This window comes from Elephas maximus, chromosome 12 (assembly GCF_024166365.1).
Source record: "Elephas maximus indicus isolate mEleMax1 chromosome 12, mEleMax1 primary haplotype, whole genome shotgun sequence".
NCBI classification, from domain to species: Eukaryota; Metazoa; Chordata; class Mammalia; order Proboscidea; family Elephantidae; genus Elephas; species Elephas maximus.
The window spans coordinates 79,695,408-79,721,699 of NC_064830.1; the positions used below are offsets into that span (position 1 = coordinate 79,695,408).

Genomic DNA, 26,292 nt, shown 5'->3' on the forward strand with positions numbered 1-26,292 from the left:
GGGGAGGAGAAACATTATAAAACACACATTAATATATTTAATAAATATATATTATCTATCAAAAACGAGCCTTAGCTCTTTATCAATTAATAAAAAGCACCTGCCGAGAACTCCTGTAAGCTGGTATACTCATCGAATCATTGGATTATAAAAGCCACAATGCTCCATTTCACTGGGGTTCAGCCTGAGTCATTCCACTCAGCCTTGGCTAACCAAGAAGCTGTTGACTGAAGACCATGCCAATTTCACCCTTGTTCAGGCAGCCCTGCCGGAGTCTGTGATGAAAGCACTGGATCTCCAGCTTTCAACCACCGGATCTTAAAACCTAGACACACTTGAATGAGACACGTAGAACTTTCCAGTTTGTAAGTTTTCAGAACTGATTCCCTCACTCCCCACCCGCCCTCCATCTGCAGCGGAGAACTCCAGGATGGAATGACAGTTTTCCATGAAAAGGGAGGACAGAGTGGCTGTTATAGTCCCCAAGTGATTTTAATAAACAGACACAGAAAGAGTTGTGCTTACAATTAGGTATTTTGATCACAGATGCTCTTCTTCCAATCATTTTCCGCAAACAAGTCTTGTTTACATAAACAGATCTTGAACAGAGGTGCCATTTAATCCTGTATTTAAACTCTGCTCCGTGGGGGCAGCTAGCAGCCACAGTCTTTTGGCAAAGATGGCTCTTTGTACTCATCAGGTGAAGTCACTAGAAAAATACGTTCTCTCCCTTCTCCCATCACGCCCCGCTTCCGCCCCAACTGTGAGGCCACTGAGCTCACTCTCGGTCTTAAGACCAACAAAAAACAAAACCCAGAAGCATAACAACATACCAGAGATTAAAAAGTGGGGGGTAGGAAGGGTCTCATTAAGTGAGTTTCCCGTGGCTCAAAGATGGCTCCACTTTTCTGGTGGTGAAAGGTTACTTCCCACTTATCACCACTTAGGCCGTGCTCACCTTGTACATTTGGACAACAAAGAACTGAGAGACAAAGCGACCATGTGAACGGCTCCCTCTGCAAGGGGGGAGGCCTGTAGACCAAGTCACTGGCAGGATCATAGAGCTCCAAAGGACTCCAGGGAGCGGGGGTGAGCAACCATTTCCTGGCACGAGAATGTGTAAGGCTGTCGTTTTGCACTGGATTGGACTGAGGTGTTCGGAGATCTCTTACTCGCCAGAATACTGGGTCTGCATGCAACCACCCCCGCCCTCCACCCGCAGCCCAGGTCTTAGCATCTTGCCCTCCCACCCCTTCCCCAATACTGCAAGTTTTCAATCCACCCAATGTCGCTCTGCACAGAGGACTGAAATCTGATTTTCTAGAAGCAAGCACATGCTCTGGGCAGGGGCGGTGGTGCTTCTGGAAGTCAGGTAGGGGTGGCATTCTGGGGCCATGCTTTCTCTTCTTCATGCATGGGCGTACAAGGAAATGCTCTAGCTGGAAGGAACACTGGCAGGAGGGCCATAGCAGGGATGGCGAGACTGGCCTCGGTTTCCCCAGCACCCTACAAGGATGGGGGCTGGGAGGAGGGGAGGGGACACAGCAGAGACTAGGCCTCGAGAAAAATCAGGTTTATTAAAACATAGCTCAGACGTATTGGCTTATGAAGAGACCATTCCCCCCCCAAACACTAACCTTTCTCGTTTTCTTTAAAGGTTAAAGGCTTATGGGTTGTTTTATAGAAAAAAGCAATATAGTGATTAGAGTATATGCAAAAGGACCACCGTCATTTATACATTCCATGCCGTCAGCTTAAAGCCCTTTGCTTTAACTACTCACTAGCGATTATGCTGGCCAAACAGTGCAGAGAACGTGGGGCTTTTAATGGCCAAGATGTTGGAAATGCCACATAACGAAGGAATGATTGGCTCAGGACAGATGGAAACCATGACAGAAACAATGGGCTTTGAGAACCATTTTCATGGAAACTGCAGAAAAACAAGATTGAAATGTCCCACACACCCTCCAAGAGCAGCAAAACCCCCGAGTGATCCACTCCACCCTGGAGCTTCCACCTCATCGGTCCACGGGAAGACCCGAGAACTCACGGCATGGCAGGCTTCCGAGAGGCACCCTGGCAAAGCCCACCACGGCCATCTTGCCTCCCCAGGGGTCTTCAAGCTGGTGGCCCCATTTGAGCTTTTGAAATGAACATGGAAATAAAATTGGGAAAGGGCCTGGAGAAACACCAGTGAGTGCAGGAAGCGGGAGAGATGATGGAGAGAAGAAATGAAGATGTGGAGCCGTCTTCAGCCTGCTGCTCCACGCCAGAGTATTTCCGCAGCTCTACCAGGGAGGGGCGGGGCTTGCTTGCTTGCCATAGGCACTAGGGAAGAAGCCCACTGAAGGAACCGTGGCTGGCCGCCATTTTCTAAATGTGATGGTCATATGAAACGCCCGCATAACCTTCTCTTCTTTGGCACATGCCCGGGTCCTTCCACCAGCACTGGTTGTAAAGCTTACCCCATGATTCAGTTGGGCCTGGTCTTGGACTTAACCCATACCCGCCTTAACTGCTCCTGACCCCCCGAAATGTGCAAACCACAGGCAAGCTGGTGGGAAAGCGTCCACCAGCACTCCTCAACGAAAGGGTCATCTCCCAGAGGCCACGTAGATGGAGCACTTACTGAGAGGTTGGGGGACCCTGACATTCTACCAACACCAGCCTAGCCCACCGGCTGTGAATTTGGTTCTGTTCAACCCCCAGAGGATGAAATCATCTTCCCAGCCACATTTTCGAGTGAGCCTAATACTATTTGCAATTAGCTTTGCTTTAGTTTGCGGGGACCGAGGTTGATTTGGTATTATGTGTGTGTGTGTGTGTGTGTGTGTGTGTGTGTGTGTGTGTGTGTGGCGGGTGGGGGGAGGGCAGTTGGTGTTAGCTTTTCGGTTCAGCAGTGTTCACATTTACAAGAAATCCCCTTAGCTAGGATTTCCAAATCTCCTGGCTGTGAGGCGGCCTTGTGCGGCTACTGTTAACTGATTTCTCCCTCCAGAAAGACATGGCCAGGGAATAAAATCGGTAAGAGAGATTCTTATTCTCTGGAACTTAAAGTCTTTCACCAGAGGTGTCTTCCAGTGTAACTTGGCGGAGCAGTTGGGATCTGGAAACAAGGATAACACACTAAGAACTCTGTCCTTGGCAAAGTCAACATAGAAACTGATTCATTAACAGTGGCAGAGATAAGTTAACTTGCTTTTACCTAGACAGGATGAATAAGAAGCCCCCAAGAAAACCAGCAGCCATTGTGTGTGATGCCCCTCTTGTTTTCCTGAAGGTCATCTCCCTTCTTCTAGAATCCTCCAACCCTAATGAAAGTAAGTTTCCTGACCCAGAAACTCACTTCTCTAAGTCTGTGGTGATTTCAGGCACAGGGTCCTAAAAGGGACCAGGAGGGCTTAGAAGTGATTGATGGGCACTTTCCTAACCGTGTTTATGATAACACACAGGCCAAATGCTTGAGTCAGGGGCTCTACTTTTCTTGGCACCTGACCATAAACCAGCCCCGTGGATAGCAGGAAGTCTCAAGAATGCAAATCTGTGAGTCTGTCTTTTAGCCCTTTCCAAACCCATGTCTAGCATGCCATTCCAAGGGCCCCGAAAATCTCAGTTCCCAAATAAATCAGGATTTCCCTCTAGAGGTCCAAGACCATCCCTGACTTACATCAGGAGAAAATGCTTGGGTTGAGTTATGGAATTGGCACATGATAGAAAGAATGGAAGCCCAGTTTACACAGGTAAACTGGCTCATGCATCATTTCTGAAAGAAGCATGTAGCTACGTGGGGAAAGTAAATGTGGGAATGAGAGTGCGTTTCTGGATTGTTGGAGGAACAAACGATGTCATTCCACGGAGACAAAACAGAAACGATGGCGATTATGCTGAAGGTCTGTTTGGCATCAGATAGTAAGCCCCCCCCCTTTTTTTTTTGGTGTGCCTGGTAGAGAAATGGCAACGGTTTCAGTTTCTTAAGACGCCTCCTAGGAGTGGGGATGGTGAAGGGCATGGAGCTCTGTACCCAGCTGCGCACACAGATTCGGGGGGGTACAGGGAAGGGGACCTAAACAAGATTGGACGTCAGCAAAATCTGCCAGGGCTGCCTAATTCTGGGCTTTCCCTAAAAGTCACCTCCCAGGGTGACAGTAGGGGAAATGTAGAGTGAAACCTAGATAACTGACACTGGCTGCAAGAGCCCTCAAGAAACACGGGCTCTCTGAAATGAATCTCCACGAGCTAAGCTAAGTAGAGGTGGATTTTTACATGCGTGCAGAAAGGGGGCGGAGAGGGAAAGAAGAAATATGTTAAGCGTGGCATGCATTCTAGCTGCAAGGGGTGTTGACTGGAGCCGCTGTCTTGCAGGCCACATCGCAGCCTTCTAGAGCAGTCTGTCCCCGACGAAGCTGCTCCCCAACACTGTACACTCTTAGGCTTCCTGCCAAAACATCACATCTTGATACTTACAGTCCCACCATTGAGCACAACGGCCATCTCGGTTGGCTGATACACGTTGCTTCTGAACGGAGCGCTGGGTCTGTTTCCTAAGCTGCCGTTGCGAAATCCCGCTGTTCGGAGAGCTGAAGGAGGGACAGGGAGGGGTGGCAACACAACACCAAAAAAGAGACACAATTTTTCTCCTCTGTTTTCTTTGCCTGCATCAACGCCACTCTCCAGTCACCCACCCCCAATTCGTTCCTCCCCTTTGTCACAAGCCTGATTCAAAACAAAAGTCACAAAGGGGCTTTGTTCTCGGGCTCTCTGTGGGGCTGGGAAGTTTGTGGAGTTCAGGGATCAGGCTGCTCTGGAGGGAAGGAGGCCCAGGGCTGAGCTGCCACCCTGGGCTCTCTTCCCCACGCAGCCCCCGCAGGCCACGGATAAGGACACACCGCGGCATCCCTCAGAAGGCCTCCTGTGACAAACTCATGTACAGACGCCATCCTAGCAAACTGCAACACCATGCCCTTTCACACTGGATGCTGTTTCTAGAGACACACAGAGGTGTAAAATCCTAAGAACAGGGGCATCAGGGGCATGATAGCGTTGTCCTGGTCACAAAGTGAAAGGGCAGGGACAGAGGGACTTCCCCACACATGGAGGTTTTTCTCTAAATAAGAATAAACAGAGAACTGAAGCAGAGATGGCAAAATCTGTTAGCGAGTTCTACCTCTTGGAGGTGGCTACACAGTGGTTTCTCATTTGCTATACTTCTAGGGATTTAAATTTCCTTTTTCATAAAGAAAAGCCAAATCGAAACACAAGCCTGACTCAGCTGTGGGATGGCACTGTCACCATCTTCATTCTCAGTGAAGCACTCATCTTACTTTGCTGAGAAAAGCCTCACTTAAAGTCTTCCCTGAAGGAAGTCACTTTTCTGGCCAAGAAGAAGAGAACTTGAGTTTTTTTTTTTTTTTTTACAAATTACCTGAGGCAGGGGCCATAATTCCTGATGCTCTGGGTAACCTTCATAGAGTACCATCCAGAGGCCAGGCACTGTGAACAGTACTTTATATACAGTAATTCACTGAATTTTCATAATATGATTTAAACAAAAAAACTCATGATAGGTTAGTTTTAGTAGTCCCCTTTTACATGGGGCACAGAGAAGTGAAGTAATTTGCCCAAGGTCACACAGCTTGTGTCAGAACCAGCATTTGAACCCTGGCGGAGAATCCGTGCTCTTAACCATCACACTATATCTACTGCTGATACTATGCTTTTTACCATCACACTTACCTACTTAGAAGGAACTTGAGTTTAAGTGACATTAGGGACAGCTCAGAGTCCCTGGGTAGAGCAAATGGTTAACATGCTTGGCTGCTAACCAAAATATTGGGAGGCTCGAGTCCCCTGGAGAGGTGCCTTGGAAGAAAGGCCAGATGACCTACTTCCAAAAAAAAAAAAAAGCCACTGGAAACCCTATAAAATTGTTGAATGGGAACCTAAACTGCTGTGCAAACCTTCACCGAAAACACAATAAAATATTTTTTAGAAACAAAAAACCCTATAGAGCACAGTGCTGCTCCGAGGCATGTGGGGTCACCGTGAGTCACAACTGACTCAACAGCAACTGGCAGGGCTGGACCGAAGCGGTTGGGGCAGGATGGGGAACACATAGTCCAAGGCATACGTAGGAAAACCTTTTATGCCTTGGCATCTCCAAGTCTTCACGCAGCTCATTACACACTATAGTGAGCGTGGAGGTACGCGTCCAGGGGCACAGAGAAGTAGAGCTGGGGAGCGGCATCAGGATGGGCTGGAGACAATCCATGGACTCTGACTTCTTCTCAATTCCTAGCCTAGACCCGCTTAAGAGAGGGAAGACCAAAAACACACCAGAGACCGAGCCTGCTGGGGTGGGAGAATCTTGTTCCAAACACTTTCTCTTCGAAGAGACAAAAGCTGGTTCTCCTGCCCACCTGTGGAGAGACCAGCTAGAGGGTTCCTCTCTGTAGTGGCTATTTGTAACTTTTTTCTGGTGGACACCCTTCCCCAGTTCTAGGCCCCTGCGCTTTGGCTAGAACTGCCTGCTTTCCTGGCCTCGGGGGTGGGAGGACACATCACTTAGGCCTGGCCAATGGGGAGATTACATTTTCCTGGGCACACTGACTCGTTCAGGGAAGGGCAATCGGATCCAATCAGAGGTAGCCCTGGGATTTTTGCTTGAGCATCCTGGAACGTGGACCTCTTTTCTATTGGGACTCAATGCAAGCTTAGAGCTATGGGTTGCCGTGATACTAACAGAGTCAAGAGATGGACTGTCATTGTTTGAGCCTTCTGGATCGAACCATTCCTGAAACCGTTACCTCAAAACATTCCTTTTTTTGCTTGAGACAATTCAAATTGGATTTTATATTACTTGCAAGAAGCCAGACTGACTAAGTACACCCCACCATGACCTGGATCAGTTCTGAAAAGCTAAACAGGGCTTACTCATAAGGGTATCCCTACAGGAATCAAAGTTCATAAGTCAAATGCTAGCATTCTCCTGTATGGCTAGGTTGGCTCTGCCCCAGACACCAATTCAGAGCCTTCCTCCATGAAGCAGAGGGCCAGTGTTTAAACAGCCCTTGGCCCCAATGAGATCTTACAGCCCAAATCCTAGGAGAGGGAAAGAACACTTTTCTCTCTTGCTCCTTTGAAAGGTGAACATTTAATGTGCCTTGTTAACGCTTTCCAAGATGTGATCCGAGGTGCTATATCTCTCAGTGTATTTTAATCTTTTATCACATACCTCATGCCTTGTTGATGCTTAGTAATAAGCAGTAGGCTGGTGAGGCCGTCTATCCCTGTGGGTCTCACTTGGGGGAAGGAAATAAGGGAGCAGAGGCTGCTGGGGCTTGGTAGAGCACATGTCAGCCCACAGAAGGCCCTTTCCCTCTCATGAGGATGTGGGGATACTCTCAAGGAGACAGAGCCGGAGAGGCTGGCAGGAAGGTGAAAATTCCAAGAGAAAGAGGTCCAACCATAGCTCCTGAGCACTGACTATTCTGAGACCCAAGAGCTCCAGGGTAAGGCCCTTCCTTCTTGGGGCCTGCTTCCCTAAAATACAAGCTTGCTGAGGTAAGCACCAAAGATGCCAACAGCTGTTCTCACAGTGGCAAGGGAATGTGCCCGGAGGTTCCCCAGCCAGCAAAACAAGGGTGTCTTGGACAAAGCAAGTCCTAGCCAGAACTCCAATCTAGCCCTTATGTGTGAGCCTTAACAACTAGCCTTGCCTGAGGCCCACCCTTCCTGGCCCCATGTGAATTTTGGTTCTGGAGTGATTCAGCTATCTTTTTTATTTCCAAAATGGAGAAGTAGAGATATACTTGGGAGGATCCAAAACAGGGCTACTGGAAAAAAAAAAAAAGCCTGACAACACCCAAAGCTGGGGACCAGTAAACCAACTGCCGTTGAGTCAACCCCAACTCATGGAGACCCCATATATGTCAGAGTAGAACTGTGCTCCATGGGGTTTTCAATGGTTGGTTTTCTGGAAGTTTGCCAGGCCTTTCTTCCAAGGTACCTCTGGGTGGACTTGAACCACCAGCCTTTTGGTTAGCAATGGAGTGTGTTAACTGTTCGCATCACCCTGGGGCTCCAAGGTTGGTGAAGAGGTGGGGAAACAGGGCTCTCATGCAATTGTTAAAGGGGGATGGTAAAATAGTTCATTTTTCTGGGGGACAGTCTGTCTCAGGATGTAATGTGCAGACTCTGACCTATACCTAGGAAGTTTTTGCAAGGAGATAATTGATTTAATGCACAAGAACATTCACTGCAGAGTTTATAATCATTGTTTTTGCTGTTTTTGGGTGCCCTTGAGTCGATTCTGACTCATACTGACCCCACGTGACAGAACAGAACAGCCCCATAGGGTTTCTAGGCTGTAATCTTTACTGAAGGAGAGCACCAGATTTTTCTCCCACAGAGTTGCTGGGTGGGTTTGAACAGCCAACCTTTCAGTTAGCAGTTAAGCACTTAACTGTCGTACCACCAGGGCTCCTTGTTTGTAACAGCAGAAAGCCAGAAGTAAGTGGAATACCTAGTGGGTCTACAGGAGAAAGACCTGGCAATCTGCTCTTGTAAGGATTATAGCCCAGAAAACCCTATGGAGCAGTTCTACTCTCCCACATGGGGTCCCTGTGAGTCGGGATTGACTTGACGGTACTTCACAACTCTCCAACTGAAGACTGGAAAAATAAATTACAGTGCATAGTGGAAAGCTGTCCATCATTAAAAGGAGAGCACAGCTTTGCAGTCACGGGCAGGGAAAGGTCTCTGTGGTATAATGTTGATTTAAGCAAGCACAGTGCAGAGCATCACCTAAACCAGTGGTTTCCACCTGGCCTCATTTTAGAATCATGCGGAGAGCTTAAAAAAATATCTAGGCCCGAGGTCACACTTAGGAAACGAGAGGCAGGGAGGCATTGTGAAGTTCTTTAAGCTGCCCAGGTAACCCTAATCTGCAGCTGTGTGTGTGTGTGTGTGTGCGTGCACATGTGCACACGCACATTGAGATGTCTGGTAAGACTGGAGCAAACCCTTAGCAGTAGCTGCCTCTGGGCAATGGCATTTGGTGCCATTTTTATTATTTTTACTTGCTTGAACCTTCTACATGATTATTATCGATCTTTTATCAGAAAGGAAAAATAATGCAATTTTTGTTTTGGAAAACCAAGAGGGGGGTGGAAAAATTACGTACTTGGCTTTGGAATGTGCCCGAATATGAAACAAATGGGGGTGCAGGCCCCTCTCAGCTCCTCCAGCCCCTATCACTCCCCTTTGCTAGCCCCAATACTGCTGTACCGACCTGAGGTCCCAGATCCCTTTGATTCCTGGATCTTATGGGAACACATAAATACTGGTTGCATTGCTCCAAGACAGGATGCATACAGTGAGATTCTGAAAGGCACTCTTCCCTCTCTGGTCTCTGTGTACTGGTAGCATGACTGTGAACAGGGTGCCTGACATCTAGGGCTTCAGTGTCCTTTCTCTGTCTACTGGGTCTAACAATCTCTGTCTTTCTGGAGGCACAAAGCTGTCTTGACACTCAGGTGAGATGGCGGACTCGAACTGCTGTAAGAAGAGGAGGGTAATTCCGTGGCAGAGTAGTTAAGCCTACAGGCTCTAGAGCCAGTCCCCTGGGGTTCAGAGCCTGGCTCTGCCTCCTGGACAAGTCACTTAGCCTCTCCGTGCTTCAGTTTCCTTTCTGCAATATGGGGATAATAAACCAAAAACCAACCCTGTTGCCGTCAAGTTGATTCTGACTCACGGCAACCCAATAGGACAGAGTAGACCTGCCCCATAGGATTTCCAAGGAGCTGCTGATGGATTCGACCTGTTGACCTTTTGGTTAGCAGGTGAGCTCTTAACCACTGTGCCACCAGGGCTCAATGTGCCTAAACCTACCTGTTCGGGTTATTGTAGGAATTCAATGAGATCGGCCACCTAAAAGTCTCAGAATGGTCCCTGGCACAGTCAACACTTAGTAGAGATGCTCTCCTTGCTTTCGGATCCTAGTATTTGGGTAGTCTGGCACCCCACCTAGCTTCACTGCCAAGGAAATCAGACTATCATGCTTCAACAACACTGCTTCTTAACCTTTCTGGGGTCACAGTTGGCTTCGAAAATCTGACAAAGCGATAGGTCAGTTCCCCGGGAAAACAACGAATGTATGACAATTTATTTCAGGAGTTCCCGGAACTTTTGAGGCCTAAGAGGAGTCCGTGAGTCTCAGATTACAAGGATCCTGCTCCAGAGCCGGGGAAGAGCCGGCTCCACCAGGACCCCAGGGACGAGCTAGACCCCTGGTCTCTGCTCAGCACATCCTCTGCAGGGCCCTTGGACTCCTGGGGATGATCCCCATCCTGACCCCCACCCTCTTCTCCTGGCAACCCAGGGTGCTAGCCCAACCGGCTGGGCTGATGCTGACAGCCCTGCCAAATCTCCCACCGAACACGGGCTTCCTGGCCTGAGACTTTCTGGCCAGAAGGAAGCAGCTCTGAAAAAGGCTACACCAGGAGCCCCGGCCCTAGCCAGGAGCGGAGCCACTGGGATTCCCTCCTGTGGGTCTGGCCAGGAGGCAGGGTGCAGAGGAAGCTAGGTACCCCCCCGGTGGGAAGGAGGGATGTTGGGGGCCTGGAGGAGCTGAAGGCTCGACATGCTCCCCACCGCCTATAGTGTGTGGCCCACGGCTCTCCAGGTCTGGCCACTCTACACAGAAGGGTTGACTTCATCTTATGACCAGCTGCTGAGCACTGCCCACGCATCAGGCACCTGGGTGAGCGGCACTAAACAAGGAATCCTGACGGTGTGGAATGGGCCACCTCCTGGCTGTATGTCCTCAGGCAAGGGATTTAACATCTTCGAGTCTCCACTTACTCATCTATAAAATTGGGGTAATAATGAATGGTACCTGTCTCACTGAGTGGTTGTGAGGACTAATGAGACAATGTAGGTTAAGCCCTTATAACAGTGCCTGCCACACAGTGCTCAATAATGGTGACCCCGGGGACCAGAGAGTTTGGAGCTGGGCTGCTAACCAAAAGGGCGGTGGCTGGAATCCACCAGCTGCTCCCTGGAAACCCCGTAGGGCAGTTCTACTCTGTCCTATAGGGTCACTATGAGTCAGAGTTGGCTTGACAGCAATAGGCTTGGTTTTCTTTAAAATATTACTCTGAGGAGCTCTGGTGGCACAGTGGTTAAATGCTCAGCTGATAACCAAAGATCAGCGGTTCGAACCCACTAGCCACTCTGCAGGAGAAGGATGTGGCAGTCTGCTTCTGTAAAATCACAGCCTTAGAAACTCTATGGGGAAGTTCTACTCTGTCCTGTCAGGTCGCTATGAGTTGGAATCACCTCAACAGCACACAACAACTACACACTACTCCTGAAAGGTCCCTGGCTGATACAAATGGTTTGCGCTGAACTACCAGCCTAAAGATTGGTGGTTCAAACCTACCCAGTGGCATTGCAGAAGAAAGGCCTGGCAATCTGTTTCTGTAAAGATCATAGCCAGGAAACCCCTATGGAGCTCAGTTCTACTATGTAACACACAGGGCTGCCATGTGTCGGAATCGACTCCAACGCAGTGGTTTGGTTTGAGTTTTATACTACTCCTGATAATAAGTACTATTATTATTCTTAATGCTCTTATTGTAGTCCCTGATAAGGCTTCAGGTAACAGAAAAGGCACTTTATTTAGCTCCAGTACTGGGATGCTAGTCTATACTCTTTAGTAATGATTCCAAGAGATGCTTTGTAATCGCCTATAGCAGGTGCTATGGGTGCCTTTACTGCGTCCCTTCGGCTCATCTAGAATCTTCCTGCAGCAGCGACCAGTCCTGTGTATCCACACAGTATCCACCTCAAAGCCAAGGGTACTTATCCAGCCCATTCACCAGAATTATTGGGGATATTAATGACAGTGGGAGCCAGGAGTTGGTGGATAAATGCCCCAGCCCCTGTCCTTTGGGGGTCAACACTAAGACTAATTCCACATGAATCCTCAGAGGGTTCCTGGCAGGACTGAGCCCCAGCTGCCTGTGGTGGTTCCCAGCTCATTCATGTAGCACTCCGGTGCTTCTGCCTCCCCGGCCTCATTCTCTCTGCCCTCTCCCTTGCAGGGGGATCACCTCCCAGGTAAACTACCTGCATCCAAGCCCTTGTCTCAGGCTCCACTTTCAGGGAACCACACCAAGACTCAAATACTACCTGCCAGGTACTGTAGGGGCTTTACACTCACTATATTGCTTCTCACAAAACTTATAAGGAAGATTCTATTTTACAGATAAAGAAAACTGAGGCTCAGAGAAGGAAAAGAATGTGCTTAAAGCCATGTATCTAGGAATGGGCAAACCAAGATTGAACCCAGACATCTGACTCCAGGGTCCAAATTCTTACATTCATGGTGACTGAGGTGGGGGAAAAGGGAAAAGAGCATTGCCCCTTATGGTCCCCTGCATCCACCTGGCACACAAGTTGCAAACTCAAATGCTTTCAGGGAACCAAGGAATGAATATGAATATGTTACTGTGGCTGGGCCAGGGAGCAAAAGGGAATGGTGGGGAGTGTGACAAACAGAAAGGGCATTCCCACCCAAAGGGGCAGCCACAACTCTGTGAGCAGTGAGAGGCAGGGCCTCCAGGCAATTGCTGCCAAGTCATGTTGGCCCAGCATTGCCATATCTGACTTTATAAAAGTCAGAAATCTGGAATTTTCTATTAAATTAGTTGGCAATTGGTTTAAAAAAAAAAAAAAACTAAATAAAAGTTCATCTCGGGGTCATTATTTGTGGACCCTGGTCTGCTTAGGACTGTACCCGAGGATCACGTGTCCCCGCTGGAGAGAAAGAAGAGAGTCCTTTTGGGACGAAGGGCCCCAGAGCCTAACCCAGTGGTGGCATCCACTTTACCTGCATTGTGCTCGTCCATAGAGAAGGCCTTGTTTTCCATGTATGTGCGCGGCAGCTGCACGTCCTCCTCGAAGGCCGTCTCCCGCATCCTTGGCTGTGACGTGTCAAAGTAGTTGGGTGTGTTCTCTTGCGGGGCTGAAAGAATGGCGCAGTGGATCTCAGGGATGGCATGGAAGATGACGAAGACCCAGCCACTGGCCACCAGGGTGATGGCCAAGGTGGGGTCCCTCCAGGCCTCTCCCTGCTGCAGCTCAGCATTGCCAAACAGGTACATGGTCATCCAGGCCACCCAGATGAGCACAGAGAGGAAGGCTGTGACCAGGATGCAGGCCCCGTTCTGCTTCCACTTCTTGAACTTGCCGCACAGCGTGCAGACGGCCAGCCCCAGGGTGGCCACCAGCAGCACCATGTCGTAGGTGAGGGCCATCACGAAATCCATGGGCTCGTAGGCGCAGGCTGGCTTTGCGTCGCGCAGCACCGTCAGCACGAGCCACTCGATGGCAATGATGACCTGCACCAGCATCAGGCACAGCGCCATGCCCACCAGCTGCCAGCCTGACGGGCTCTTGCCATGGCGCACCAGCCTCCGCACGCGCCACGCCTGGCTCAGCAGGCAGGAGAAGCACAGCGCGAAGAGGACGCCCCAGAGGAAACGGCGCACTGAGCAGATGGTCTCGTCCTCCCGGATGATGAAGGCAAACGTCAGCCCGAAGAGGCCCAGGGTCCCCAGGAGGAAGAGGAAGTGGAGGCCCACGGGGTCCCTCTTCTCCTTGTCCTTGATGAATGGCAGCCGTACCAGGAGGATTAGCATCAGCAGCAGTGTGATCAGGGCACCTGCCCCGGCCACCGCCTCCACCACGATACCCCAGATGGTGTCCAGGTCGCACAGGGACACGTACTGAGGGAGGAGGTCCAGCCCGCAGCCCCTGGATGTGCTGGCATTTTCGGAGGCCCCGGAGGCAATCATGAAGAACAGGATGAAGGCCAGGGCATGGTGGGTCCTCATCTTTCTCTCTGATTTCACTAAAAGTCCAGGAAAGCCGTCGGGAAGAGGGCACAGGGAAAAGAGAGAAAGACCAATTCATCGTGAGTCTCCCACCTTCCAGACTTTTTAGAAGACCCACCTTATTTCAAACCTGCTAGCCCACCTGGAGCAGCCCTGGTGGTGCAGTGGTTAAGTGCTCTGCTCGGCTGCTAACCAAAAGGTCAGTGGCTGAAACCTGCCAGCCACTCTGTGGGAGAAAGATGTGCCAGTCTGCTTTCATAAAGATTTACAGGCTTGCAAATCTATTTCCGGTTCTACTGGACAGTTCTATTCTGTCCTATAGGGTCTCTATGAGTTGGAAGCAACTCCACGACAATGGGTCTTTTAGCCCACGTAGCACCTGTGGACGCATTAGGAAAAGGCACCCCTTACTCCAGGCAGTGCAGCCCCTCACAGAGTGGGGGAGGTCCACTTTAGCTCCTATCTGCACCCTTGGCTGGAGCAGTGAACCCCAACAACTGCAAGAAAAGACACTGCACGTCATGGTCCTCTGCATCCATCTAGTACACGAGTTACAAACTCAAACACCTCCAAGGAGCCAGGGTATTTATGTTACAGTGACTGGGTCTGGGAGCAATAGGGAATGGTGGGGAGTGTGGCAAACAGAAAGGGCATTCCCATCTAAAGGGGCAGCCACAACTCTGTGGGGGCGAGAGGCAGGGCCTCCAGCTGTCAGGTGGGATGTTGGCCCAGCAGTCCCCTTTGCCCACACGGTAGCCTCATTAGCGACCAGGAATCATCCCCAGGTGGCTGGAGGACAGGGTAGGAGGGAGACTCAGTTTCTCTGTACACCCTTTTTTATATACTATGTGCTATCTTTGACATCTTCAAAAAAAAAAAAAAGGGAGTAACGTTTCATCCTTTCAGTAATAACCACAAACATTTACCCCCAGCTTACTCTAAGCCAGGAACTTGACAGGAATCAACACCTCTGGTTCTCACATCCATCCTATGAGGCCCTACCGTGATCTCCAACTTACAGATGGCAAACAGGGTCTCCAGGAGGGCACGTCACTTGCCCAAGGCCACATGACCCAACTCCTAGAAGCAAACCAACACCCCCTCTTAGAGGCCTCAAAGGCATTTCAAACTTAGTGCAACTCACCCCCATTATTCGGAGATTCCAAATTTGTGAATTCATTGACTTGCTAAAATGTATTTGTAACCTCAAAATCAATAATCGAGGTGGTTTTGTGGTCATTTGCAGACAAGGGCATATACACAAAGCAGTGAAAAATCAGAGCCAACCGATGCACAAGGCTGGTCCAATATTCACTAATTCAGTGGTCGTGGGGCTTATATATACACCATAACTACTGCAAATAAGGAGAATCGACTGTGGGTCCCAAATACAGGAACGTCCTGGCCACCCTCACTCCTGCCCCTACTGAAGTGGGTCTCCAGACAGCAGCCACAACAATGGCTTAACCCAAGTCTCCTCTCATCCCTTCCTGCTCCCTCTGCCTAGAACACCCCGTTTCCCTCCTTGCATGGAAGACTGCTCCTCCCCTCGCTGGTCTGGGTGCTAATGTCATCAGCTCAGACCTTGGCCAAGGTCACACCCCGTTACTGTCTACCTGAGCCCCTTGTCGATTTCTTAGCTCTAATGGGATCTGTAGTTTTTTGCCTGTTTGCTTTGGTCCTCCTCTCCCCTCCCCTCCTGTCTCTACACTGTCAGATGCAGAAGAGCAGGGGCATCGCCTTGCTCATCAGTGTAGAACTGGGTTTCTCAGCCTCAGCACTGCTGACATTTGGGGCTGGATCATTCTTTGCTGTGAGGGCAGTTCTATGCATTGAAGGATGTTTAGCAACATCCCTGGTCTCCACCTGCTAGATGCTGGTAGGACCCCTCCCCCAGTTATGACAACAAAAAATGTCTTCAGACATTGCCAAATGTCCCCTAGTGTATGTGTGTGGGGAGGGTGGGGGCGAGGGGTGGGGAGCAAAATCCCCCTGGGTTGAGAACCACTGGTATGGACTCAAGTATTAGCACACGGTGTCAGCACAAAGCAAGTACTGAATGAACGAAAGACTTATTCATCAGGCTCTCCCCCTACCGCAATGCCACCAACTCCTTTCTTTGGAAGAGAGCCTGGCCCCTACTCAGATGCTTACTTCCTTTCCATCTCACCCCAGCCTACTGCCTATCACCACCCTGCCGGCAGCTTCAGCAGCTTTCAGCGTCCCTGGGGCTTCCGTAAGTAAATGCAGTATTGACCACCTCCCTCTTTGCTCCTTTACAAGGAGCCTGTGAGCATCTCTCATCCTGCCTTGGCCGTGAGGCCATCGACAGGGATAAATCATTGATGCTGCCGAAGGAGAAGTGGCCTGATATTGTAGAGACTGTATCCTTTGCTGGTAGATGAGAGAAGGCAAGTGTGGGGTTTAAAATTAACTTGACCCAAAGAATTTGATCTTTATCCTTGGTTCCTGAGAGATAACCTCTAAAACCTTGGAATTTTCCCAGTAATCATAAGTGTCTTTGATGAGGGCTCCAGACCACACCTAGCCTAAGAGGTTATGCTGATGAGGTGACTCAGGTGGGGGCTGGCCAGGCCAGAAAGACCCACAAAGTAATATCAATCTTGTGATCACCTTGTGATATCAGAAGGACCTCCGGGAAAGGACTGGTGTTTGAATTATATAATGAGACTCCCAATAGAAGCTGTGGACATAGAAGCTCCATGGGCTTCCTGGTTAGTGATAGACATCGGTGCATGTGGGAGAGCAGCACATCCCTTTTGGGGACATGGAAGTTCCATGTTGAGGACCCTCTCAGACCTCACCCTGTGCATCTCTTCATTTATATCCTTTTTGCGGTAATAAAACTGTAATCCTAAGTATACCATTTTCCGAGAGTTTTGTGAGTCATTCTAGCAAGTTATTGAGCTTGAGGGAAAAGTGGGAGCCAGAAGGTCAGCAGTGGGAGGGGGGCTGGGGACCCCTGAGTTTACAGCTGGTATCTTGCAGGGGGTAGAGGGAGCCCTTTAATTTGTAACCAGCAGGTCAGAAGTGGGGGTGCTTTGGGAACTCCCAAGCTTGCAGCTGACATCTTTGGTCTTGGGCAGACTTGGCAGTCTGGAGGACTGTGCCTTTTAACTTGAGAGCTCTGACCTCGCTCCAGGTGCTTAGGGTCAGAGGAAGAGGTGCTGCCTGTGAAGCTGGTGACAGAACAGAAGTGGAGCAGAGAGGAACAAAGTTGATAATACACTGATTTGAAGTTGCAGTTGGTCCTTACAGTTTGGTTTAAGAGCTAGGATTTTGACTTCTCAACTCAGCAGACTTGGACTAGATGGTGAAGCCAAGAGGTGCCCTTATACAAGCATCCCAGCATCCTGCTCAAGCAAATTAAGGATGAGGACTCACCCCAGACCTTGGTAATTGGCCCAAGGTCCAGTCACTAATCACTAACATGACACTGCTCCGCCGTCACGGCCTGCCATGGTAGTATCTTATGCCCTGTAGACACACATCTATGTAGTTATTTACTTAACTGGCTCACTGAGTCCTTTAAATCGACTCACTTAGAAAAAAAATTAGCACATTAATGTACTTATCTCCTAAAATGTTTAAATTGCTCCCTGCCATAACTCATATTGCATACTCATTGGGATGTGGGTACCACCCTCTGGAAAAACACTGTCCCAGACAGAGGTGCTCCTTACCAGGTCCTGTAAGCACACTGGGAATCAAAACTGAAGAACTGGGTGTGTCTGAACAAAATGCCATCAGCCCACAGACACACTAGAGGGACTCTGGAATGGATTTCCCTCAGACATCTCATCAATGGCAAACACAAGTAACACAAGAAACACCCCCCATATCCCCCCTCTAGGTCACACAGGTCTTGAGGGTGGCTGGGCGAATGACAGGTAGGAATGTGTTTCTGAAATCTTAGCCTCATCAATCCTTGCATGTACCCCTAGGCCACCGGTTCTCAACCAGGGGTGATTTTGACGCCCAAGGGACATTTGGCAACAGTTAAATTCTCAACTACTAACCCAAAAGTTAGTGGGTCATACCCACCCAGAGATGCCTCAGAAGATAGGCCTGGTGATCTGCTTCCAAAAGGTCTTAGCCTTGAAAACCCTATGGAACAGTTCTACTTTGCAACACATGAGGTCACCATGAGTTGGAATCAAAATAGGAACTGGTTTAGATCTGGGTTTTTTTTTAGAGACTTTTTGGTTGTCACAATTACTACTGGCATCTAGAGGGTGGAGACCAGAGATGGTGCTAAACATCCTATAATGCAAAGGACGGCCCCCAACACCAACAAATGATCCATTCCAAAATGTCAACACCCTGAGGTTGAGAAGGGCTGGTCTAGACACTGAAAGACAGTGTTGATGGGAAAGATGTCAGGAAACCAGCTGGGCCTTGAGCCCCAGGCCTGCCTCCATGTTCCTTCCTTGCAAGAATTCAGCCTTTTTACTTCATCAGTAGCTGCCTCCACTCACTTTCATGGAGGGATCTCCTCTCTCCAAGCCTAGCTGCAAATGGGGACTCTATTTCCCCACTCCCACCCCTTCCTGGTTGGCCTTCCAACCATAGCAAGAAACTGATGGGGATGATGAAAACACCAGAATGGCAACCAAGCTTCTGAAATTGTGCAGAGTCTTTATAGCCCTGGCCCAGGTCTCTCGCTCCCTCCTCCTTCCTGACACGGGAAATGGACACACTTTTGCTTTCTGCTTTCATTCCTGAAGGCAGAACCCACTAGTCTTTCTGGAACAGCTGCTATTTTTGCTGCCCAGCATCCGCTTCTCCCCTCCCATTTTGGAAAGAGCTCCTGATTTTTCTTTGGAGAGCAACTTGGAGCCCTAACTCCAAGCATGGGCACTTGACTCAGGTCTGGCCAATCAGAGCATTTATCTCACTTTTTGCCACAGTGATTAGCACATGGACAGGCACATGGCCTGAACCAGACCAATAAGAATCATCCCTAGGATTTCTTGCTAGAATTAACTAGGAAGAGGTCTTCTCTTCCTGCTGGGGTTGATAAGCTAGAAGGATATAGACCCGGAGCTGGAGAAGGACATATTTGCCACCACAGGAAGTAAGGCTAAGAGTAAAGCTCACCCAGAGGAAACAGCTACGTGATGGAGCAGAGTCCCAATTCCCACTGAATGCCTGGATTCAGCCATGCCTGACGCCAGATACCCTGGTCTTTGCGGTTACAGCACCCAATTCATTTTCCTTTTTTGCCTTAAGCCAGTTTGAGCTGAGTATCTGTCACTGTCAATAAAGAAGTCCTAATACTCCTCCCAAGTCATGTGGACCCCTTCTTCCAGAAAGTCCTCCCTACCCAATGCCAATATTTAGGCATGTAGATGCAACTGATGGCTGCTAGGGGCCTTTTAAGGGGTTTGGTTATCTTAAGAGGGGGTAATTAGCATGCTAAGGATTCCCATAAGGTGACAGCCACCCCACTGCATAGGACAGTCTCCCAGATGGTGGGGCTAGGGGTTACACACTGCCTCACAGAATGAAGCTGAGTCTGGCTTATATCTAGGGCTTCTGGGAGATTCAGAATTGCCCTGCAGGGTCATCTATTACTGCCAGAGTGACAACAACAACAAAAAACAAAAAAAACCAGTTGCCATTGAGTCAGCCCCAACTCATGGCAATCTCATGCGTCAGAGTAGAACTGCACTCCATAGGGTGTTCAATGGCTGATTTTTGAAAGCAGATCACCAGGCCTTTCTTCCGAGGCACCTCTGGGTGTATCTGAACTTGCGCCCTTTCAGTTAGCCATTCATTTACATTTCTGAGTGAGTTACCCATTTGTACCACCCAGGGACTCCGACAACAATAATAATCATTAACTCTTACTGTTCTTGCATATTCCAGACACCTTTCTCTGCACTTCATGCGTAGCAACATCTTATAATCTGTGCAAACCTGTGAGGTGAGTACTATTACTAGCTCCGTTTTATAGGAGATGACACTGTGGTACAGCAAGTTCAGCCGGCTTGTTCAAGGTCACAGAGCTAGAAAGTGGGGGAGCAAGAGGCAAACAATCCTACTACTGTCACTGAGTTCTCAGTACAGACCAGGGCTCTAGAAATGTCACTTGACAAGCCCTTTGCTGGCCAGTCTATCTAAATCGGGTTCCCCTGCCCCCGTTACTCTCCATTTCAGTACTTTTGATTGTTGTCTTTGTAGCCTGTGCCACACTTTTCAATTATGTTATTCCTATTTTGGTCTGCTTCGCCCATCCCCAGGCCCCGGTCTGTCTTGTTCTCTGCTGGTTCCCCAGTGCCTGCTCCATAGGAAGGGTCATGACCCAGTTGCTGGATGAATTGATGAACTCAGTCTCTAATCCTCAGGTCACCCTGACATTTGTGGTGTTCCCATTTTACAGATGAGGGAACTGAGGGTCTGAGAGGTTTAAGTAGAAGTTTGATGCCTGGGACCTTGTTAGAAGTACAGACCCTCAGGGTGAGTCCAGCCATCTGTGTTTCAACAAGCCTGCAGGTGAGGTTCTTAAGTACCCCAAGATGGAGAAGCAATGAGATATGCAACAGGGGGAGCCTGGCCCCTGGCCCGGGCAGCTTCCCCTCCCACCCCTGTGCCCACTGCCAAGTAGGCCCCATCCTACTACATCAGCCACCTGGTGCCTCCCACCACCCAGGGCTGGCAGCTCTCCAGGACCCCACACCAAATAATACCAGATTAGAGGTTTCAAGCCAGCGCAAGACAGGGCCGATTGGGACGAGATGAATATATGGCTACAAACCCGTGGGATGCAGGCGTGCGGCTCCTCAAAAGGAGTAATGAATAAATGTGAACGAACGCGCAAGACTCGCCTCACATACTAATTACCTTTGCTGCCAGCCAGGCTCGTGGAAATGTGACTCACTGAGCTGCTCTTAGATACACTGCATTGAATCACACACCCCCCCCTCCGCGGAGGGGCCAAATGCCGCTGGCAGGTGGTGAAGAAGCAGGCTCCCTTTCTCCACAAGCTGGGGCCTGCTGAGGCTGGAAGGAATGCAGGCAGGACTCCTCGTGTGAGAAGGACGGGCTGCCTGCGTGGAGACCACCTGTGCAGTCTGTTCCCCCAGCCTATTCCTCTCCACAGTGCCCTGTGAAGAGCCTGAACTTCGGAGTCAGACCTCCCAGGTTTAAATCCCGCCTCGCCTCTGTCACTTGCTGGCACCTGGTGACCTTGGGCAGCCGACACTCGTCCTGCTTCAGTTTCCTTATCTGGCAAATGGGGGTGATAACAGTACCCGCCTCAAGGGATTGCTGTGAGGATTAAAATAAATTAAAATTTAGGAACGGAGTCCCTGGGTGCATAAATGGTTAAGTGCTTGGCTACCAGCCAAAAAGTTGGAGGCTCACCCACCCAGATGTGCCTCAGAAGAAAGGCCTGGTGATCTGCTTCTGAAAGGTCACAGCCTTGAAAACCCTAGGAAGCACAGTTCTCTGCACGAACGGGGATGCCATGAGTAGGAATCCACGCGACAGCAACTAATGACACCAACAGCATTTAGGATAGTAGTTGATACGCGGTAACCACTTACGTAAAGTGTCTGTTTAATAAATAAAAAAGGTTGGCAAATGCTCCCTCATCTGGGTCATGAACTTTTCTGATCTCACTCCTGTCTTGTGCCTCCGCTTTCCAGGAGGGGCGGTTGCCATGGAGATGGTGCTGTAAGGCTGCGCACCCAGGTGTTTGTCCATGACTGGTTTGTAACCTCCCGCATCACACACTGAGGAAACAGGTACCTGAGGTGGTGTGAAGGGTAGATGCCTTTGGGGGGCTGCCTTGGCAACCCCCCAGGCTATGCTGTTTGCAGCAGCAGGTGGTCCACGTGGGAGCCTTGCTGTGAAGGTGGCTTTCTGGTGGGGGCCTGGGCCGAGGGTTCGAGGCCAGCCTTAGTGCCCTGAAACTGAGGTCTTTTGTGGAGTGAGAGCCAGACGCCAGCCATGCATTTGGGAACCAGTGTCCCCAGTGTCCCACCCACCCACGTGAAAGTAGATACAAAATGTATGGAACCGCTTTGGAACACACCACTCCGACCAGCCTAGCTTGGCCTGCTACCAGCAGGGATCCAAGATGGCCACCTAGTCATCCCTAGTGCTGGCGTCCCCTCCCAGCTCAGCAGATCAGAGACATGTTAAACCCACCTTCTCCAAGGAGGCGAGAGGATGCTAGAAAGTGAAAGGGAAAGTAAAAATGAGCAGGTGGGCGGGCCTTTTCATAGCTCTGGGTATATTTAACCCTAAGAGCTCAGGTTGCTAACCAAAAGGTCGGCAGTTCGAATCCACTAGCTGCTCCTTGGAAACACTATGGGGCAGTTCTACTCTGTCCTATAGGATCGCTATGAGTCGGAATCAACTGGATGGCACACAACAACAACATACCCAGATGAACACCCGGCACAGGGTATATACATCAGCCTCCTTGTACTCTGTTCTATAGGGTTGCTATGAGTCGGAATCGACTCTACGGCACTGGGTCTGGGTTGAGAGAGTAAGATCATAGTGAGAAGGACCCCAGAGTAGAGGACTCAGTCAGAACTTAGTTACGTAGCTATGTAACCTTGGACAAGTTGCTTAACCTCTCTGAACCTGTCTCTTCGTCTGTAAAATGGGGAAAATGACAGTGCAGACCTCACAAGGCTGGTGTGACTAAAAACAAAATACTACACAAAAAGTACTCAGCACCTGCTTCTTAAAGAGACAACTCCCATTGTCTGGTTAGAAAAATGAAGGCAGAGGTCAGGCAACCTGGCCAGAGACAAACGAATTTACAGGCAAAGCAGGGACCAGGACCTGTTCCTCTCTGTTCCCAACTCCAACGCCTTTCTATTGCACCCTCAGTATGATGCCCCCCATCCCTCATTTCTGGCAGAGGCCCAGAATGGGGCTGAGGAGCCCCTGTCCCCACGCAATCCAGCGTTACACTCTGTCCCAGCCCACTCCTGTTATAGCATTGGAGCATTTCCTGCAGGGCGGGATTAAACTGTTAGAAGGTTTCCTGACGTTAAACTTTTTCCCAGATCCGCAATCTCACCCTCTGATATCTTTTCCAAGTTACAGATCTCATAACCTTCACTTCCCAGGCTGACCAGACCACCAGCCTATTCAGGGGCTCTCAAATGAAAAATCCCTCATAGGTTAGTCAATAGGGTCAAAAGAACAGAAGCTCCGTGAGTCATGAGTATGCAAAGCAGCTCCAACCCAGTAAATAAAAGCAATCATTTAAATGCAAATTGCATCCTTGGCTGCCCGTGCCGGGGTGGAGGATTCCTATCTGGCTGTAATTCTGAGAAAAAAATGCTGCTAAACTCGGAACCCCAGGAAGCTCCGTGCAGAGGCGCTCATTTGTTGGAAACGAGCGGGGTCAGGGGCTCTGGGTGGGGACCAGTTAGGGCAGACAAGAACTGCTTAAAAGCCGGGGAGTGGGTTTAAAAAGCCGGGCCACTCCTCCAGTCAGTTCACAGGCTGGCCAGGCTCAACTCGGTCCCCATGGGTTGAAAGGAGCTCCTTGGAGGCTGCCGGCGCCTCGCCAACCCCAGAGGCAGGGAGGGGAGAGCCCCTTCGTCTCCTTGTTGAGGCCAGGGGAGCTTTTAACAATCAGAGCCTGTGACTTCCCTGCTCAAACTCCTCTAAGGGTTCCCTGGCTCGAGCAGAGTAAAACCTAAAGTCCTTTCCATGGCCCCAAAGACGATGATGTGGCTGGTCTCCCCCTCCCCCCACGACACACATCTGCTTAGGAGCTCCAGCCACAATGGCCTTTGTTGAGTTCCTCTATACACTGAGCTCATTCCCACCTCACAGCCTTTGCCTTGCAGTGCTCTCGGCCTGGGCCCCCCCCCACCCCCCATCTCCCAGTAACCCACCCCTCATCTTGGAGGACCCAGCTCAAATGTCACTCCCAGAACAGTCTCCTTTTAGTACACTCGCCTGTGCCACTTTCTTTTATATCACCTTGTCTTATTATCCTGACTGCACTCATCCCACTTGGAAATTACATTTATTTGCTCTTTACTTGTTTTGTGTTTGTTCGCCTCCTCCTCCTGGGAGCAGGGGCTTGCCCATTTTGTACACTGTAGGGCCCAGTACCCAGCTCTGTGAATGGCACATTTGTTGAAAAAACAAATTAACCACTTAAAGATTTTGAGTTTGTTTCCAACCGCTCTGAAATCTCTGGTCTTGTTTCCCTTGCCCCAAGTGGCAACTCCTCCTCCCCCCATCTTCTTTCCTCCCCAACTCAGCTGACCCCTTTTCAGACTTTGAGCAGGAACAGATAAGAAAGAGTGCTCATCCACAGTCCAGACACAGGACTGGCGGCACTGGGGGCTCCCGACTGGCTGGCGGGGCTGAGGGCTCCAGACCGGCAGAGGACGATTTGCATTCTATTTTACATGTCATTTACATGCAGTTTAACTCAAAGTCTCCAAAGCCCCTACTCCCACCCAAAGAAACTTCTGAATCAAGGGTCCTCCACTGAACTGCCAAGGCTTTTGTGCCAGGTCCCTCCCTTCCTCCTCTCGTCTTTGGGGGGACTTCCAGCTCCTCCTGGGCTCTGATCGGGTGCCCCCGCATCCTGGTGCAGTTGGGGTGCCAATCTGGCGCGTGGGCTGGGCCCCAGGCGGGGACGCCGCTGCCCGCCACACTCCAGGGACCTTTGTCCGCGCTCCAAGCAGCCGCCTCCTGTGCGAACCAGGGGACAAGGGGGGGCTGGCTAGGCCTCGGTGTAACGGAACAAGGACCGCAGAATGAACTCGCGAGCTGCACTGGGGCGTCCTCTGGGGCAAGGTCGGTGCCCCCTCCCCAGCTGCTTTACCCCCGGGACGAAGAGGTTGCCGGCTCCTCCGGAGTGCGCCCCTTTCTCCCGGGCGGCAGAGACCTGGGATGCCTGGGGTACTCGTGGAGCTGGGAGCTTGCGCCCCCGAAAAAGAGGGGACTCAGCACAGGGCTAATTCCCCCCCACCCCGTAGCCTTTATTGTCAGCGGCCCAAGTGCCAACGTCCGGAATAGAAATGCCAACCCCTTTCCTTGGCCATTGTATGCAGCCACCCTCTCCCTCCGCCCCCAATTGTCCCCTATCCCCAGGTCCTGGCTCGGCCTCTCTGCGTCCGCAGTGTGTCCCTCCTCCCCTCCCCCAGACCCCGACCAGTAGTGCGCAATCCCGGCTGGCTCCAAGCTTGGCTCTCTCCCCCTGCGGGAGGTGCGGCAGGTCACCCTCAAAGCCCGGCCCTGCGCCCCTTCCGTCCGCCCAGTCCGTGGTCTGCCCTCCACAGGCTAGCACCGCGGCCCCCAGACCCGCCCACCGCTCCCCTCACACGACGGGTCACTTTGGCACGTCGGAACCCCGTATGCTCCCAGTCCCCTTTACCTGTGGTCGCTCGCAGCCTCCTTTACCAGACCCTCTCAGACTTAGCTCTCCACCAGGTTCGGGTACACAGCCCCCACCGTCTGTACCGGGTCCCCAGCCCCCCTTCCTCTACGCCCCCCCCCCGTCCTCTGCGGCTCGTCTCCTGTCGCACTGTGGTGGTCCCCCCTAGGGCACTTAGCTCCTTCTCCAGCCGACTCAATACTGGGGGGGCAGGGAGGATTAGAAAAGCGCCAGCAGCACTCAACCCTCCCAAGGCCACGGCGGGAAAAGTTTCTGGGGGCTCGCAGCGCCCTCCGCCCCCTCTGCGCGGGTTGCACTCACCGACCGCTCGGCCCTGCAGCACCGACGCTCCCGCTGGCCTGTGACCAGAATCACATCTCTGCAGCGCGGCCGCGGCCCCAACCCAGCGCTCGCCCGCTCTCCCGCCGGGCGGGTCTCACTGCATTGCCCGCGCGAGCCGCTGCCGGGGGAGGCGTCCCCTGGCCAGGCGCGCTCTGCTGCAGCCGCCGAGCCCCTCCCCCAGAGCGGCAGAGGTCCTCCCCCAGAGCCGGCGAGGTCCCTCCCCCAGAGCCACCCAGCCCCGCCTCCAGAGCCCCGAGGCCCGCCCCCGGAGCCTCCGAGTCCCGCCCCGGCCGGGATTAGAAACCAGTGACCTAGGGCGCAAGCTCCTCTCTCTTTGCCTAGAGTGCCGAGGCGATCCTCCCTCCCAGGATCCCAGATTCAGAGACGTTCCCTCCGCATCCACGTACATCCCTCACAGTGCATCCCTAAGTAGTCCAGACGCGCGGGGCACCCCCTAAATTAATCCGTTTGCAATCTCTCTCCCCAGACTAGCCAACATACACACAAAAGGGCACATTCACGAGTGTCTTAGTGCAGGGACTTCCCTCCCGTCCAGGACACTCTCCAACGTGGGTTCGTAAGCAGTTACTCCCCCACAATATACAACGCCCAGTCCGGGACACAGGGAATCCCGCCCCGGTAGACACTAGGCACACG

The 26,292-nt window shown here is 51.0% G+C and overlaps 2 protein-coding genes across 4 annotated transcripts in view; one reads left to right on the top strand and one right to left on the bottom strand.

Moving 5' to 3' along the window:
* The window catches only part of IQCK (IQ motif containing K), a 271,465-nt gene that overhangs the window by 152,659 nt on the left and 92,514 nt on the right, over window positions 1-26,292 (top strand). The gene's annotated exons all lie outside the window — the stretch shown is intronic.
* On the bottom strand, window positions 164-25,805 carry GPRC5B (G protein-coupled receptor class C group 5 member B). Its single transcript, XM_049904890.1, has 4 exons — window positions 25,615-25,805; window positions 12,893-13,915; window positions 4,465-4,577; window positions 164-3,106 (listed from the first exon to the last, which is right to left on the bottom strand). The coding sequence occupies exons 2-4, from the start codon at window positions 13,896-13,898 to the stop codon at window positions 3,062-3,064; spliced, it is 1,164 nt and encodes a 387-aa protein (XP_049760847.1). The 5' UTR covers window positions 13,899-13,915; window positions 25,615-25,805; the 3' UTR covers window positions 164-3,061.

Coding starts and splice junctions, on each gene's coding strand:
- GPRC5B (XM_049904890.1), bottom strand. CDS start 13,898: ATGAGGACCCACCATGCCCTGGCCTTCATCCTGTTCTTCATGATTGCC. Junction 4,578..12,892: donor TATGGACGAGCACAATGCAG/GTAAAGTGGATG, acceptor TCCCTCCTTCAG/CTCTCCGAACAGCGGGATTT. Junction 3,107..4,464: donor TTGTGCTCAATGGTGGGACT/GTAAGTATCAAG, acceptor CCTTGTTTCCAG/ATCCCAACTGCTCCGCCAAG.